Here is an 18046-nt window from a genome sequence, read left to right as displayed (position 1 = left end):
GACATAAAATTGTCACCTTAATTTCCGTTACAGCTTGTCTGGCAGTTTTAATTTATTTTACGTACAGAATAGACAAAGAGAATACGTAATAGGAAGAAACTTTAACCTACAAAACTTTCCCAAATAAACTAGCTGATACTCATTACGGCGGTAATATGTTCTTTTTACTAAGAAAATGGATCTCTCTACGATGGAATATTTCAATTTTTAACATGATAGAGCTGTTCAGGCATAGGTAATATTCTAGCTGTTCATATTTTACAGTAATACTATAAGGAGGCTTAGCCATATTTCTGTTACATTCGAAGCCAATGATGACAACTCAAACGCAACTGAAAGAAGTAAAATTTAAGCAACATCCCACAAATGCTATGCAGAAGTTCATGAACCATCTCTCCTTACACTAGCTTTGGCTAAAAGGGGCAAAATCCCAAACCTCAAACATGCTGCAACAAGAGAACTCACAAGCATAACCTAGCTTAGTTACTTCTGTGCGACTGTGCCCTTCTCAACAGGAAACGCAGTGAGAAGATCCCAAGAGCAAGAGTCTGCCAAAACCAACCTCTCACATTACCAGGGTCCACTTTTCTCGCTAAGTGCCATGCATATAGGCTCTCCACAACATGCGCGCCTACAGCTAGAAAGCAGATTATCCAGACATTATGCATTGATCGATACAGGAAGAGAGCAAGAGTTGTGATGGGTGACAAAGGACCAAAATCCGGAAAGAGGGAAACACCAATCAGAGCAGACATTCCGAGCACGGAGAATAACCATGCATAGATAGTAGGTCCGTCCAGGCTTCTCCTCTTCCTATCTTTCCAGTATGAGATTGTTTTTGCCATGCCTTCCTGAGGACTCACCATAGGATAGTAACCCAGCTCCTCCTTAGCTTTCAGCAAAGAAAAATAATGTGTAACGCCAACCTGTGATGGTACACAATTTTTGCAATTTAATTGTTATAATTTGGACAATTAACTAAAGAGTGCAGAAGTGAATATGACTGCACAACTCATACGTGACTGATTTTACACAAGGAAAAAAAGAAACATAAACGATGGCTTGAATCTTCCTTATCCACTTCTTTTTCTCTCCTGACCTATACTTGTTGCTTTTTATTTGCTAACCTGAGGAGAAAATTCCAGATTACACACTGCACATTTTTTCTGACAGACAAAACACTGAATTCAGAGAGAACTTACATAAGATATCCTCATTCCTCAATATGTTTCTAATTAAGTGATGTTTACAAATTCCTTGTCAAGCGTTAAAAGATTAATACATGAAAAGGAAATTATCCTTCAGTCACAAGAATACATTATTTTGATATTTATATTAAACAGTACTATGACAACTTGATTTTTAAAAATTTCTATTAATATATTTTGTAGAACTATGTACTCAAGGTTCGATATTCAATAAAAATTACAAATCATATAACTGAGAGAAAGACACAGAATGTACTAAGGTTATGAAGACACTCACAGGTTGATAGGCAGCAGCGAGAGGAAATGAGTTTGTTCTTTCATTCTTCAGTCATGAGCTGAAGTTTGTGCTCTTTCATCAATCATAATTGTTCTCACAGAAGAAGGATATTTTGTTTCCATTAACTAGATGAATTATAGTTTTGACATTCCCTCAAATACAAGGTGGAAGATCTTAAACTCCTATGACTCACTCACATTACAATGGACATTAAAGATTTTCACACTCCAGTGAACAATCAAATAGTCTCGGACTCTCAGGTTAAGACATAAATTCGATATTCGAGAATATTAATGGTTTGCGGAGTATTTCCAACAAAAACAAAGTTGATAATTTAAGAGTAGAATAAGGACCTTGTATACTTCTGCAGGAAGAATCAATGGTTGTGGAAGCCATGATTTGTTAAGCCATGGGTACAGAATGGTGTAAAAAACCCAAAATATCTTTCCAAGCACAAGAGCTGACGGTACAGTCAGTGAAGTGTTTGGTAGATCATACTCGAGGCTCCTCAAAAGAGGACGGATGAACTCAAAAGAATTGATTGGACACCCTGCAGGACAGCAATTACATGATTATTGCTCATAGTCAGCCGGAAGCGCAAGGGGGAAGCAATACTAAGATAAACTCGTATAGGAAAAACATAACTGCTGAAGTTAACTTTTCTAGACAGTTTACATATATTACCATCAGAGATGAAGTACGACTGTCCAGCTGCCACTGGGTGACCCTCTCTCCCAGGAATATCATCTAAAAGCCCCATACTTGCCAATAAAAGAGCCAGTACAAGATTATCCACATAAACCCAGTCTGATTTAACTTTTGGATCACCAACTTTGAATAGCAGCAGACCTAACTTCGCAAAATTCACTATCCTTGGGAAGTGTCTCTCTTCACCAGGTCCATAAATAGCAGCAGGACGAACAGCACAGGTGTAAAGATGTTCACCATTCTTCTCCCTGGATGATATTGATATGATTACTAAACCAAGAAGTCTAATAATCAAATATGAAGTTGAATCTTGAAGTTATGAACTCCAAGAACTCGAACTAACAAGTAAAATACTCGAACAATCACTCGAACAAGGGATATGAATTTATTCAAGAACACTCCTGAACCTTGAATAAAGACTCTTAAACACTCTTAAACCACTCCTGGAATTAAGATGTTTAACACTAAGTATTCAACACTCCTGAAAAATAATTAATGGCTTTCAATTGTAAGCATACAAGCACAACAATCAAGAAGAAAGAAATAACTAAAAACACTCTAAGTTATTATTGAAGAAAACGTCCCTTTATATAGGGTACAACTTATTCTACTCTAACTAGGAAAACATAAACTTATTACTCCTACTTTACTTTAGACTCCTAATTAGACTCCTAAAGATAACATGTACAAGTCACATGTTTATCTTTTTAACAACTTTAAACATAAAACATAAAGATAAACATAGCAATCCTAATAGAACTAGGATTCTATGTAGCAAGCAAGGAGTAATCCTAATAGGACTAGGACTCCTCTTCACTCCTTTCCACGCCATCCTCTAGGTCCCATGTTAGCACACAAGCTAAGACTTGGTTCTTGTTCTTGATTTGAAACCCTAAAGTTTCCATGGTCAAGTCAATAGGCTCATGGTTAACAAGTGCCTTTGCATCCATATCATTCTCCCCCTCCACAAAAGAATTTGCCCTCAAATTCTCATCATCATAGTAAGGAGATAGATCACCCACATTGAAAGTAGCACTTACATTCCATACTCATCTGGTAAATCAATTTTGTAAGCACTATCTCCAATGACTCCAACAACCTCAAATGGTCCATCAGCTCGAGGCATAAGCTTGTTCTTCCTTTTGCTAGGAAACCTCTCTTTCCTTAAATGTATCCATACAAGATCACCAACCTTGAACCTAGGTTGTTTGCGCCCTTGTTAGCCTTGTCTTGTATTGGATGTTCATCTTTTCAATCCTTGCTTCACTTGCTACAAGTTTTGTTGAATGCTTCTATACTCTTCTTTGCATCCATGTGTATCTCATGTTTAGGATTGCAACAAAATCAATAGGAAGTAAAGGATTAATACCATACACTACCTCAAATGGTGAATGAGATGTAGTAGAGAATGTGCCTATTATAAGCAAATTCTGCATGAGCAAGCTTGATATCCCAATCCTTTTGAGTCTTACTCACCAATCCCCTTAGCAAAGTTCCCAAGTGCGATTTGTGACCTCAGTTTGACCATCTGTTTGAGGATGATGACTTGTACTAAAGAGTAACTTAGTACCTAGCATGTGCCACAAACACCTCCAAAAGTGACTTAGGAATTTAGAATCCCTATCAGATACAATGCTCCTTGGTATGCCATGTAGTTTAATGATCTCTCTAAAGTATAAATCAGCTACATGTGAGGCATCATCAGTTTTATGCATAGGAACAAAGTGAGCCATCTTAGAGAAACGATCCACTACCACCATAATAGCATCTTTCCCTCTTTGAGTTCGAGGCAACCCGACTATAAAATCCATGCTCACACTATCCCATGGTTGATGAGGAACTGGCAAAGGTGTATAGAGACCTTTATGGAAAGTACTCTTAGACTTTTGGCAAGTAGCACAATGAGTAACACCAAGTGAACATCTTTTACCATGTGTGGCCAATAGAAGTTTTCTTGTAATGTATCAAGAGTCTTTTCACTCCAAAAGTCCAGCAACTCCTCCACTATGAACCTCCCTTACTAGAAGTCTTCTACACCACACTTAGGCACCATAACTTGTTTCCTTTGAAAAGAAAACCTTCATGTAACACATAAGAACCATCTTGTCGAACCATTTTTCCTTGAAATCCACATCTTCATTGTATAACTCCTTTAAATGCTCGAACCCTAGGACTTGTGCATCCACAATAGTTAACAAATAGGAACGTCTAGACAAGGCATCTGCAACTATGTTTGTCTTACCTTCTTTATACCTTGAAGAAAATGTGAATGATTGAGAAACTCCACCCACTTAGCATGTCTATGATTGAGTTTTGTTGTCCATGAATGTACTTTAATGCTTCATGATCAGAATGAAGTATGAAAGGTTTTGGTCTAAGATAATGTGACCAATGATCTAATGCACGAACAATGGCATAAAATCTCTATCATAGTTAGAATAATTGAGTTTAGCTCCACTCAATTTCTCACTAAATATGAAATTGGCCTCTTCTCTTGCAATAGAACACTCCAATCCTACTCCACTTGCATCACATTCCACCTCAAATAGTTTATGGAAATTAGGTAAAGCTAAAACAGGTGCACAACATAGTTTACCTTTTATATCTTCAAATGCTTGTTGTGCTAAGGAAGTCCAAGTAAACTCTCCTTTCTTCATCAATTCTGTGATAGGTACCATGATAGAAGAAAAGTTTCGAATGAACCTTCTATAAAAGGATGCCAAACCATGAAAGCTTCGACATTCAGAGACATTCTTAGGTGCTATCCAAGTTGAAATTGCTTTTACTTTATCAGGATCAACATGTACTCCTTGTGACACAATATACCCTAAAAACGCCACCTTGTTTACAAGAAACTCACACTTCTCTAGTTTTCCATAGAGTTTTTGTTCCCTTAGTTTTATGAATAGTTGGCGCAAGTGAGCCAAATGTTCTTCCACACTCTTGCTATAGATTAGTATATCATCCAAATAAACAACCACAAATTTATTAAGGAAAGGACGAAGTACCTCATTCATTAGCCTCATAAAGGAACTAGGCGCATTGCATAAGCCAAAGGGCATGACCATCCACTCATACAACCCTTGCTTGTCTTGAAGGCTGTTTTCCACTCATCTCCTTCCCTAATCCTCATTTGATGATAACCACTTCGAAGATCAATCTTAGAAAAGATTGAAGCACCATGTAATTCATCCAACATATCCTCCAATCTAGGCATAGGAAACCTATACTTTACTGTTATATTGTTTACTGCTCTACTATCTATGCACATCCTCCATGTTCCATCTTTCCTAGGAACTAATAAAGCTGGCACAGCACATGGACTCATACTTTCCCTTACATAACCTCTTTCAATTAGCTCTTCTATTTGGCGTTGCAACCACTGGATCACATCTATAAGCAGGTTTGTTAGGTAAAGGTGCGCCAGAAACAAGATCAATAGCATGTTCTATCCCTCTTAAAGGTGGAAGTCCTTGTGGTAACTCCTCTGGAAAACATCTTTGAATTCATGCATCAAAGTTTCAAGTTGATCATTGTTATGACTTGATACTTGTATTCACTTGCTTCACAACCAAAGCATAAGCAAACCTCCTTCTCTACTTCATGCTCGAACTCTTTTGCATTTAGAAAGTAACTTGGTGTCTTAGGTTGTTGTTTAGGCGCCACTTGATAGGGTTTAGAGGATGTAATCTAACCCTTTTTGAACCAACCAATACAGAATAACATTGGTGTCCCCTTCATGAATAACCTTCCTATCAAATTGCCATGGTCTTCCAAGTAGAAGATGGCATGCACTCATAGGTAATATATCACACCATAGCTCATCTTTGTAGCTTCCAATAGAGAATGAAATAAGAGCTTGTTTCTTCACTCTCATGCCAGTGCTATCATCTAACCAACTCAACTTGTAGGGTTTAGGGTGTGCCCTTGTGATGAGATTGAGTTTAGACACCACTTCAGCTGCAATAACATTAGTGCAAGAACCACTATCTATTATTACATTACAAGTATACTCACCTACCTTGCATCTAGTATGGAAAAGATTCTCCCTTTTGTGCCATGTTAGGTGTATGATCCACATGTAAGGTGCGCCTAACCACTCCAATAAGCCTGGAATCATCTTCTGCAAAAGCATCCTCTTCTTCATCATCTTCTCCCATGCTTTGCTCTTCCTCAGGGATGAATTCCTACCTCTCTTCTTTTCTTGCCAGCATCATGGTAAGGGCTTTCTGGTAGGACAATTGCTTGCTATGTGTCCTCTTCCTTGACACTTGAAGCATTTTCTCAATTCCTCAAACTTCTCCTTAGGTACGGCCACTTTAGTTTTTTCTATAGTAGTGTCTTCCTTAGGTGTGAAGCTAGGTTTAGGGTTTTCGGACCACTTTGTATAGGAAGTAGTAGCTTTTCCTTTTGAATTAGGATCATACCTAGGTGTGTATGTTCCTTTAGGTTTCTCTTCCTTGTCATGCTCTTCAAACTTCATAGCTAGCTTAATCACATCCTCGAAAGTATGGTAGGAAGAAACTTCAACTCTCTTAGCTATGCTTCTATTCAACCCTTTAATGTACCTTGTTGTTTTGTGCTTCTCTTACTCCTCTATATCACATATGAGGCCTAGCTTTTCAAACTCCATAGTGTATTCATGTACACTTAGGCTACCTTGGCTTATGGATGTAAGCCTTATGAATTGCCTTTGTTCATAATCATCCGGCAAAAACTTATCTTTAAGCTTCCCCTTCAACTTCTCCCAACTACATAGCTTGGGTTTGTTTTTCTTGGCTCTTTGTGCGTGCAATCCTTCAAGCCAAATCCCAGCATATTTCGTGAGCCTTATAGCAGCAACTTTGAACTTCTTTCGATCATCAAAGCCCCTATATTCACTTACTTTCTCTAGTTGTCGAATCCACTCCAACAAGTCCTCAGGCTTGCCTTCACCAGTGTAATCCTCAAGCTTCAATCCTTTATCATCTGGATAGGTGTTCTTGGGTGGTCGTGAATCACCTTCATCCCCTTCATCCTCCGAGTGTATGCCTATATATGACGCACTATTGGGATTGAGTCTCTTGTTGATTATGTCTGCCATAGCATCTAGGCGTGCATCTACCTTCTTTGAATGGTTAGCTAACTCACTTATAGCCTTAGCTAGGTTGTCCATCTCGGACGTCATAAAAGTTGTCTCCAAGTACCTCCTACACCTTTCTTGATCCTAAAGATTGGATCTTGATGCAATCTTGGATGTTTTAATGGATCTTGGATGTTTTTCTTTCACCAATTACTAATAATATTGTAGTACTTTGATGAAACTTTATGAAAAATCAAGAATCTTGAAAAAAAGATTGGATCTTTAAGACTTTCTTGAAGATCTAATACACCCCTTACTAGCAAAAAATTTCGGACCCCCTTCAATGGATGTCACCTATGCTCTTGATACCACTTGATATGATTACTAAACCAAGAAGTCTAATAATCAAGTATGAAGTTGAATCTCGAAGTTATGAACTCCACGAACTCGAACTAACAAGTAAAATACTCGAACAATCACTCGAACAAGGGATATGAATTTATTCAAGAACACTCCTGAACCTTGAATAAAGACTCTTAAACACTCTTAAACCACTCCTGGAATTAAGATGTTTAACACTAAGTATTCAACACTCCTGAAAAATAATTAATGGCTTTCAATTGTAAGCATACAAGCACACAATCAAGAAGAAAGAAAATAACTAAAACACTCTAAGTTATTATTGAAGAAAACGTTCCCTTTATATAGGGTACAACTTATTCAACTCTAACTAGGAAAACATAAACTTATCCTACTCCTACTTTACTTTAGACTCCTAATTAGACTCCTAAAGATAACATGTACAAGTCACATGTTTATCTTTTTAACAACTTTAAAACATAAAACATAAAGATAAACATAGCAATCCTAATAGAACTAGGATTCTATGTAGCAAGCAAGGAGTAATCCTAATAGGACTAGGACTCCTCTTCACTCCTTTCCACGCCATCCTCTAGGTCCCATGTTAGCACACAAGCTAAAACTTGGTTCTTGTTCTTGATTTGAAACCCTAAAGTTTCCATGGTCAAGTCAATAGGCTCATGGTTAACAAGTGCCTTTGCATCCATATCAGATATAGAGGGATAAGATGTGAAAACACAATTGCATTTAGATCCACTGCCTCAACCTTGTCAAATCCTAACAACAATTTAAGAATGTAGTACAGAAAAATTCTCTACATAAGAGAGAAATTCCTTAAAGAAAAGTGATGACTAAACAACTCACAACTTGCTCAACTTCAATCCATGGAATGTTCTCTCTTAAAAATGGCTTGAGGCGAAAACGGCGACAGAATATACAAGAAGCTTCTACACTACTTGCTACTCCCTCTGTATTTTTTTTTACTTTCTCACTTGGAATCTTGACATTATTTACAATAAGAGAGACTCTTCTAATTCTTCACAACATGTGGAGTCTTATTTGATTCGTCTTAATGAGTACTCTATTAATATTGAATCGTTATAATTTTTGCTAATATGTAGTGAAAGATATTTTAGAATAAAGAAGTGAATTGGCAAACACAGACAATGAAGTAGGATAGATAAAAAAAATACAGAGGGAGTACATGCTCTGTCCAAGAAGAGTATGATTTATTTTCCTCTTCTTTTGAGGATTTGGGCCAAGGGGTATGCACATGAAGTGAAGACAATCATATTCAGCCACCAAGTATATCTCTAAACTGCATTCCAGAACTAAAGGTCGATCATACACAGTCAAGAAACTATTCATCTTCTCCAGTCTGGCTAATGGAATACCATTTACAAACATTGGATTATTGGAATACGATGGAAGTACTTAATAGCCCTATTAAGTTATACTTGGTTGTTATTGGATTTGATGTAGTAGCCTAGATTGTATTTCATGTTAAATGTCGAACGTAAAACCCTCATCGCACTAATAGGAGGTAAGTATGAAGCTCAATCCTCTTTGCAATTGTACAGTTACGCTTAAGTGCATCCAGCCAAGACAAAGGTTTGTCAAGAGCATTGGAGTGCCATAGTGAAGTTAGCAAAGACACAGACTCATCATCAACAAGTAAAGGAATGCCAAGGCAAGTTCAACCCAAACCATGCCTATATTGACACATAAACTTCAGCTTAACACTTCACAATCTATGATGAAGAATATATAGAGCTCAATCTTTGTAACTGTAGGGAAGAAGTTACTCACCTAAAAGGGCGGCCGTTGTACTTGAGGACCAGTTGTTCAGCAATGGATTTACTGCGTCCATAAGGATCAACATGGTCATCTAAAGGAAGATAAGACATAGTTTCATCTCCATTGACAATCTCTTTCCCTCCAAAAACGACGTTGTAAGTACTCACATAAACCAGCCTCTTAATCCCAAATTCTATGCAGGCATCCAGTATGAGGCAGGTGCCGTTTATATTAACCTCATCAATGCGACCAAATTGAAGCATTTCTTTTCCCGACATGCCATAGGAAGCGACATGGAAAACACAATCCACCCCTTTCAAAGCCTTCTTGACATCCTTTTGGCGCGTAACGTCCCCTAAGAAACACATAACAGTTATGCAGCTACATCATAGAAACTGATCTACAATGTTAGGACTCTTAGGAGTTTTATGCTAAGTACTTTTTGTTGAAACTAGGACAAATAACATACAATATCCAGCTGACCTCTCAACTCTCACTATCTCATTTTCTTTTTAGTTTTCTTCATTTCAATTGGATTATCTTACTTTCTATCATAATACTTCGTCTATTAAATGTCAATCATAAGGCACTTTACCTACAAAAATTGTTTCGAGATATATGGTATTCAACAATATCAATGAAATATTGAATGTCATTTTATACTATCAAAGTAAGTGATACAGAAGTAGATGATGATCAAGTTGATCAATTTGTAGCTATTGGTTTTAAAGTTCCTCATTTGGAGTTAGATTCAGTTCATGGCTCTTTATTTGCTACAAAGGTATGTGTATGCATTGCATGGTGACTAACTTAGGGCAAGAAGCAACGTAGATGGTGCGTTGTAACACTTCTGGTACTATTAGGAGTGTAGTGTAGCATTCCTAATTCTGTTAGGAACGTAAGTGGCGTGCCAAGAGCATGCTTAGTTGAGTTCTAGGCTTGTTAGAACTCTTTATATCTTTAATAGTTTTGTGTGTTTATAATCTATCTTGTTTAGAGTTTGATAGTAGTATGACTTAGGGACTTGTCCTAAGCATGTTAGGAGTTGTTATTTCCTTTATATAGCTTATGTTGTACTTGTGTTTAATTCAGTTATTAAGAATTTTATGCTTGAGCTTTTCGTTTAACCTAAGTGTTAATCAACCTCTTGAAGTTGGTGGCTTAGCCTTTATGCTTCAAAACCCTAAAATCATATTGTGGTGTTTTGCTTTATCAATTGATTTAGGTACTATCTTTCGTTCTTTATTGATATAATCCAACTTTTCTCCACAAGTATTTGATCTTACAAGATTAAATACATCATATGGTATCAAGAGCTAGGAAGAACATCCTATAATCCCGAAATTATTTTCCTCCGCAAAGGGAAGAACCTTTAAAAACGTTAAAGTTGTGTTTTTACGGTTCAAGATCCTTCGAGAACTCGAGCAAGAACGTCTCTTTTTTCCAAGATTCCAGAATTTTTGCAAAGTTCCATCGAAGATCATCCATCTAAGGAGCTGGGTGATACAAAATTTCATCCAAGATCCCCGAGAAACACCAAGAAACACCAAGAAACTTGCATCCAAGTTCTGTTTTGACCTTCGAAATGGGAGACGATCCACTCGATGAGGATGGTGCACAACCTAAGGTGCCCCGACTCTAGACCAAGCAAATAACATCAGGCGTGATAGGGATCTTGAAGAGTTGAGGCTACGCATGAATGAAGTAATGAAAAATGCTCCAAGAAGTGCAAAATTGAGGAAGACGCGATAACACTCCTAGTTCTGTTAGGAGTATTCATGATGAATGTTCATCCAATTCAGATAAAGAATATCATCCTCGACATAGACCACCAAGAAAGCAAGATGATGACGGGGATTTGAGATTAGAATTACTGGAGTTTGATGGAGGGATGAAACTTGAGAAGTTCCTCGAATGGATGCAACGCATAGAGAAAGTGTTTGACTACAAGTACTTCTCCGATTATCAAAAGAGGTTCAAAGTGGCCGTCTTGAAACTCACGGGGTATGCAAGCTTGTGGTATGAGAACCTAAAGAATAAGAAAGGAAAGAAAGCTAAGGCTAAACTCTTGGGAAGCTTCAAAAACTCGATTGAAAAAATGGTTCTTGCCTAGTGATTTTGTCCAAGATATGTACTGCAAGGATTAAAACAAAACTCCCTTATTGTTAAGGAGTATGTAGTTGAGTTTGAAAAGTTGAGTATGATGAGAACCGAACACAAAATTGAAAACAAACCCTATTGGTCGTTTGAGGAAGTTTGCAAGGTAGCATGAAGGTGGAGAAGCAAGCAAAGGGGAAGAAGGCTACGTATTCTAAACCCTACATTAAGAGCTTTTCAAAGGTTGTAGAAGAGAAGAGAGGGAGTTCTAACAATACTAAGACTCCTGCAAGGTTTGAGAAGTTCAAGAAGGACAAGGAGAAGGAGAATACACCTTTAACCTTGAATGATAGACGAGTGTGCTTCAAGTGCAAGGGTTATGGCCATGTCATTAAGGACTAAGGAGTGCCATATCAATAGATTAATGACCTTGCGTGATATTCATGAGATAGAAAAACTTGCAAGGAGGGGAGAAATAGATGAGAAGGAGGAAGAGAAAGAAGGTGAGAACTTATTTGAGGAGGATGGGTTTGGAGCTGATTCGGAGGAGGAATATGTGAAGGAAGGGAGACAACTCATCCTTAGACGCACCCTATACACTAAGCCTACACGATTGGAGACTCAAAGGGAGCGTATATTTCTTACTAGGTGTTTAGTGATGGATAGAATGTGTGAGCTCATCATTGGCACCGGAAGTTGCACTAATGTGATGTCCTCTACCTTAGTTGACAAATTGAGTTGGCCTACTACTAGTCATCCTCTGGTTGAGTGATGAAAGTGATGTGAGCGTCACCAAGCAAGCTTTGATTGCCTTCTCTATAAGGACGAGGTTTGTGACATGGATGCATGCCACATTCTTTTGGGGCGTCCTTGGCAATATGATAGGTATGTGAAGTATGATGAAAGGGAAAACGTTTACATAGCTACAGTGGGGAAGAAGAGGACAACACTCAAGCCTTTGACTACCCTAACTAAGCCTAAACAGGTACTCTTTCTGAATGAACAACAATTTGAGAGTGAGTTTGAGCAAGAGAGAAAGGCCTTCATACTTCTAGCTAACCCTACAACTGACGCAAACAAGTGGCAAGTTTCCAAAGTGCTTGCAAAGGGTACTTGAAGAATTCAAGGATGTGTCGGAAGGTTTGCCACCCATACGAGGCATTGAGCACCTAGTTCTCGGGGCTTCATTACCTAATAAGGCAAACTATAGGTGCAATCCTCAAGAGACAAAGGAATTGTAACGCCAAATTGAAGAACTTATGTCAAGAGGTTATGTAACTGAGCATGAGTTCTTGTGCGGTTCCTACACTCTTAGTGCCAAAGAAGGATGGTACATGACGTGTGTGCATTGATTCAAGGGCAGTGAACAACATCACAATCAAGTATAGATTCCGAATTCCAAGGTTAGATGCTTTACTTGACGAATTACATGGTTCCACAGTTTTCTCTAAAATTGATTTGTGAAGTGGTTATCATCAAACTAGAATGAGAGAGGGAGACGAGTGGAAAACAACTTTTAAGACTAAACTAGGACTATATAAGTGGTTGGTGATGCCTTTTGGGTTGTCTAATGCTCCTAGTACATTTATGTGTTTGATGAATGAGGTCTTAATACCTTTTATTGGCAAAAGTGGTAGTGTACCTTGATAATATACTCATTTATACTCGAAGTGTGGTAGAGCATTTGAGTATTGAGGGCTGTCTTTGAGGCTTTAAGGGCACAAAAGTTATACGGCAAATTGGAGAAGTGTTCTTTCCTAGTGCCTAGTGTAACTTTCCTTGGTTACATTGTGTCAAGTGAAGGGGTTTCTGTAGATCCTTCCAAAGTGGCAGCAACCAAAACATGGCTTATTCCTACATCCATTACTGAGGTACGTTCTTTTCATGGTCTTGGCTCATTTTATAGGCGTTTTGTGAAGGATTTTAGTAGTGTTGCGGCACCATTGACTGAATGCATTAAGGGGAGGTTTGAACGGAATGAGGCTGCACAACAAGCATTTGAGAACATCAAACACCTTCTAGGTAACACACCTAATCTTGCATTGCCAAATTTTTCTAAGCCTTTTGAGGTACAGTGTGATGCTAGTGGGGTAGGCATTGGGGGCAGTTTTAGTGCAAGAGAAGCGACCCATTGCATATATTAGTGAGAAATTGGGCGGGGCCAGACTGAATTATTCAACTTATGATAAGGAGTTATATGCTCTTGTGAGGGCATTGAACCATCGGAGTCATTATTTGAGGCCTAGTCATTTTATTTTGCATTCGAATCATGAGGCCTTAAAACATATTCATGGGCAACAAAAGTTGAATCCAAGGCATGCTAAGTGGGTTGAGTTCCTTCAATCCTTTAATTTTTCGTCCGAGTACAAAGAGGGGAAGTCTAACATTGTGGCAGATGCGTTGTCTAGAGGATACTCTTTGTTGGGCATATTGCATTCTAGGTACTTGGTTTCGACCTTATCAAGGAATATTATGAGGGAGATGTTGATTTCAAGCTTATTATGGAGTCTTGTGGAAATGGGGCAGTAGGTACTTATGTTGTTCAAGAGGGCTTTCTTTTTAAGGGCAATAGGTTTTGTGTGCCTAAGTGTTCCAATCGAGAGATGTTGGTGAGAGAGGCTCATCGAGGAGGTATTGTGGGGCATTTTGGAACTAACAAGACTTTGGCCATCTTACAAGAGCACTTTTATTGGCCTAAGATGCAAGGGGATGTGCAAGGGGTGTTGGCTAGATGTGCAAGTTGTCAAAAGGCTAAAAGTATGTTTCATAATGGGTTGTACAATCCATTACTTGTTCCAGAATTTCCATGGGAAGACGTGTCTGTGGACTTCATTGTGCGTTGCCTCGAACTCAAAGGGGCAAGGATTTCATCATAATTGTGGTGTATAGGTTTTCTAAGATGGCCCACTTCCTTCCATGCCATAAAACAGATGATGCAAGCAAGGTAACAACATTGTACTTCCAAGAGATCATACGCCTCCATGGGGTTCCTAAAACTATTGTAAGTGATAGGGACACAAAATTTATGAGTTATTTTTGGAAGACTTTGTGGAAGTTGTTGGGGACTAAGTTGCGTTTTAGCACTTCACACCATCCATAAACGGATGGGCAAACAGAAGTCACCAACAGAACATTGGGAGCTTTGCTTCGAGGGTGGGTGAGTAAGAGCACCAAGGATTGGGATATGAAGTTGGCGCACGCTGCATTTACATATAATAGAGCACCATCTTATGCTACCAAGCACTCGCCCTTTGAAGTAGTATATGGTGTGGTTCCACGCATTCCTTGGATTTGGTTTCATTACCTAAGGGGGAATATGTGGACAAGGATGCGATGGACAAAGCATCAGCTATGTTGAAGTTGCATGCACAAGTGATTGCTCGTATTGAACAAGTGAATGAGAGGTTTAAGAAGCTAGCCAACAAGAATCGCAAGCGGCATTCTTATAACGTTGGTGATTTAGTGTGGTTGTAATTGAGAAAAGAGAGATTTTCAAACTTAAGGAAGAATATACTAATGCCACGTTCTGAAAGACATTTCAAGATTGTTGAGAAGATCAATGACAATGTATTCAAGGAGATTATGGCGTAAGTGCTACATTTAGCATAGGTGATTTGACGCAATATTTACATGATAATGAGGATGATCAATTAAGGACAATTGCTTCCGAAGAAGGGGGGGATGATACGGGAGTAGATGATGATCAAGTTGCTCAATTGGTAGCTATTGGTTCTAAAATTCCTCAATTGGAGTTAGATTCAGTTCATGGCTCTTTAGTTGGTTTCTTTGCTACAAAGGTATGTGTATGTATGGTGACTAACTTACGGCAAGAAGCAATGTAGATGGTGCATTGTAACACTTCTAGTTTTGTTAGGAGTGTAGTGTAGCATTCCTAGTTCTGTTAGGAATCTAAGTAGCGTGCCAAGAGCATGCTTAATTGAGTTCTAGGCTTGTTAGATTTCTTCATATCTTTAATAGATTTGTGTGTTTATTTTCTATCTTGTTTAGCTTTTGATAGTAGTATGACTTAAGGACTTGTCCTAAGCATGTTAGGACTTCTTATTACATTTATATAGTTTGAGTTGTACGTGTGTTTAATTCAGTTATTAAGAATTTTAAGCTTGAGCTTTTCATTTAACCTAAGTGTTAATCAACCTCTTGAAGTTGGTAGCTTAGCCTTTATGCTTCAAAACCCTTAAATCATATCGTGGTGCTTTGCTTTATCAATTGATTTAGGTACTATCTTTCGTTCTTTATTGTTGTAATCCAACTCTTCCGCACAAGTATTTGATCTTACAAGATTAAATACATCAGTAAGAATATGGGTTGCTCTCTATTATCATTACAACATTTAATGTCAATCCTTATGACCAATGTAAATATAACTAAAGTTAACTAAATTATTAATATACGTAAAAGTAGTTTATACCCTTATAGTTTGAAAAAGAGGGGCTACTCAAATTAATTGACAATTGAGACGGAGTTAGTACTAATCTAATCAGTAATTCCACGATTTCAACCTCAAAGCAATTAAGCAACAAAACTCAACATTAATGAACTTAGGAAAAGCGAAATGAGAAATAAGACAGAGAGAGAGAAAGAGAGTACCAAGAATGGAGACAAAGGCAGGTTGAAAGAGATGAGAGGAGAATGGGGAAGAAGAACGGATGTCGAGGGATCGAACCTGGCGAGCACCTCGTCGGAGAAGCTCAAGGCAGAGAGCAGCACCTACAAATCCCAAACCACCAGTCACTACGAAGGTCTTCCCTTCGATTCCCTCGTTCTCGCTCAGATGCATTTCTGATTTCTGATTTCTGATGTCTTTGCGCGCTCCTTTTTTCTTACAACTTCTACTAATGTTTGCCAACCTTTTTAGTATTTCCTGACTAGTGAGTGTTGGGAGTTTGGGACCTCTACACCTGTCCCCAAACTTAACTTCGACTGTAAACAGATTTTTGCCCTTTTGACACCAAAAACATATTGACCCAAGTAGTGCACAATTAGGAGGAAGTATCCTTGCATAACCGGTATGGGGCATCAGTTGCCCATAACCGGGGTAAACTCGTTATTACAGCTTAAAGTAAGGGTAAAAATGTAATTTAAACAAAATATATACCTTTTTAATTTTTGCGAAGAGGGAGGGAAGGAAAGTCGACGGAGGTGCGAAGGGTGCTGCGACAGGCTGCAGGTTGTCGCGGTGGTTGTTTGCGGTTTTTGGGTGGTCGGTTGGTTTTCGAGTGGTGGTGAAGGCGGTTCTGGGTTGGTGTTAAAGGTGGTTTCCGGCGAGATAAGAAAAACAGAGAAATTTTGTATTGAAATTTTATTTTAATTTTCAAAATTAAATTCAGAAATTCAAGGAAGAGAAGAGGGGAATTGAAGCAACCTTTGTGGTTTAGTTTGCTTGGGAATTTTGATGTGAATGAATCAGTATTTATAGGGGAAAATTTCTGAACTTGTGGAGCTTGGTCAATACTCCATTAATGGAGGAAGTGAGGAGAGAGAGTTAGAACTTTGAAAATATTTACTCAATATCTGATTTTGTGGACTGATATCAAGTTTCCTTCTGACAAGGTTGAATTGTTGACAAAAAAAATTGCTCCTTTTGAGCTGTAATTCAGACGAAGGAGGAAGAGAGGAGGGAAGAAGATGAGAAACGTTTCTTCTTTCTTTTTCTTTTTCTTTTTCTCTTTTTTATTTGTTTTGTTTTAGCTTTTCTTTTTGGTAAAAGACACATGGACTTGGGCTAATATTTGGGTTTGGGTTACTAATGGATGGACAACATGGACAAAAGTATCCATAAACCAATTTATGAAATTTGATAATTAGAAATAATAAAATGATTTAATTGAAACTTGTTAAATAAATCAAAATAAATGAAATCATTATTTTAATAAACATAGTTATCAAATAAAATCGCATTATTATAAAATAAATTATAAGTGGAAATAATATTAAACTTTAATAAATAATAAAATAATCGTTTGAAAATTCGGGGTATTACACACAGTTAGGGTATTCTGCATGAAATGCACTACTAAACTACAAAGACTTGCTATGTTGTGGGCTTCTATGAAGAGAATAGATCCCGCTATTTTTACATTGTACCATGAACAGGCACGTGTTGACCTTGAAGGTACCTTTGATAGTCAAGGTGTTTTTGATGGGGACGTCAACTACGTAGTTATTAAGTATAAGGTAAGATAAGGTCCATTTACTAAATGTAAGGTGCAAGATTTTTATATGGATTATGTTTTATTTCCGGAATCAGCATAATTGGTTATGTGAAGGTCCAATTAGTATATGTAACTCATAAGTAATGTAGTACCCTTTATTTGAAAGTATTAATGAATTTTCTATATGCTTTTAAAAGTGTTAATGTATTTATAGTCCGTTATGTTCCCGTGCTTATCAATTTTATAGTGAATCATATAAGTTGTATACTGAATCATATCGAGTAAAACATAAGTCTGATTAAGGAGACTATGAATCATATCATGTCAATAACCATAATTATGATTTCTAACATGATTTAGGAAA

General features: G+C 37.8%; 1 protein-coding gene across 1 annotated transcript; it reads right to left on the bottom strand.

Annotated features, from left to right (window-relative positions):
* Positions 1-115: 115 nt before the first annotated feature.
* Positions 116-17234, bottom strand: LOC104900829 (uncharacterized). The gene is made up of 6 exons (XM_010688360.4): positions 16626-17234; positions 16118-16469; positions 9425-9767; positions 2170-2441; positions 1839-2035; positions 116-926 (listed from the first exon to the last, which is right to left on the bottom strand). Exons 2-6 carry the CDS (start codon positions 16305-16307, stop codon positions 480-482), a joined length of 1449 nt encoding a protein of 482 aa, XP_010686662.2. The 5' UTR covers positions 16308-16469; positions 16626-17234; the 3' UTR covers positions 116-479.
* Positions 17235-18046: the final 812 nt, after the last annotated feature.

This window comes from Beta vulgaris, chromosome 1, assembly GCF_026745355.1.
Source record: "Beta vulgaris subsp. vulgaris cultivar EL10 chromosome 1, EL10.2, whole genome shotgun sequence".
NCBI classification, from domain to species: Eukaryota; Viridiplantae; Streptophyta; class Magnoliopsida; order Caryophyllales; family Amaranthaceae; genus Beta; species Beta vulgaris.
This window is presented reverse-complemented; position numbering and strand designations above follow the sequence as displayed.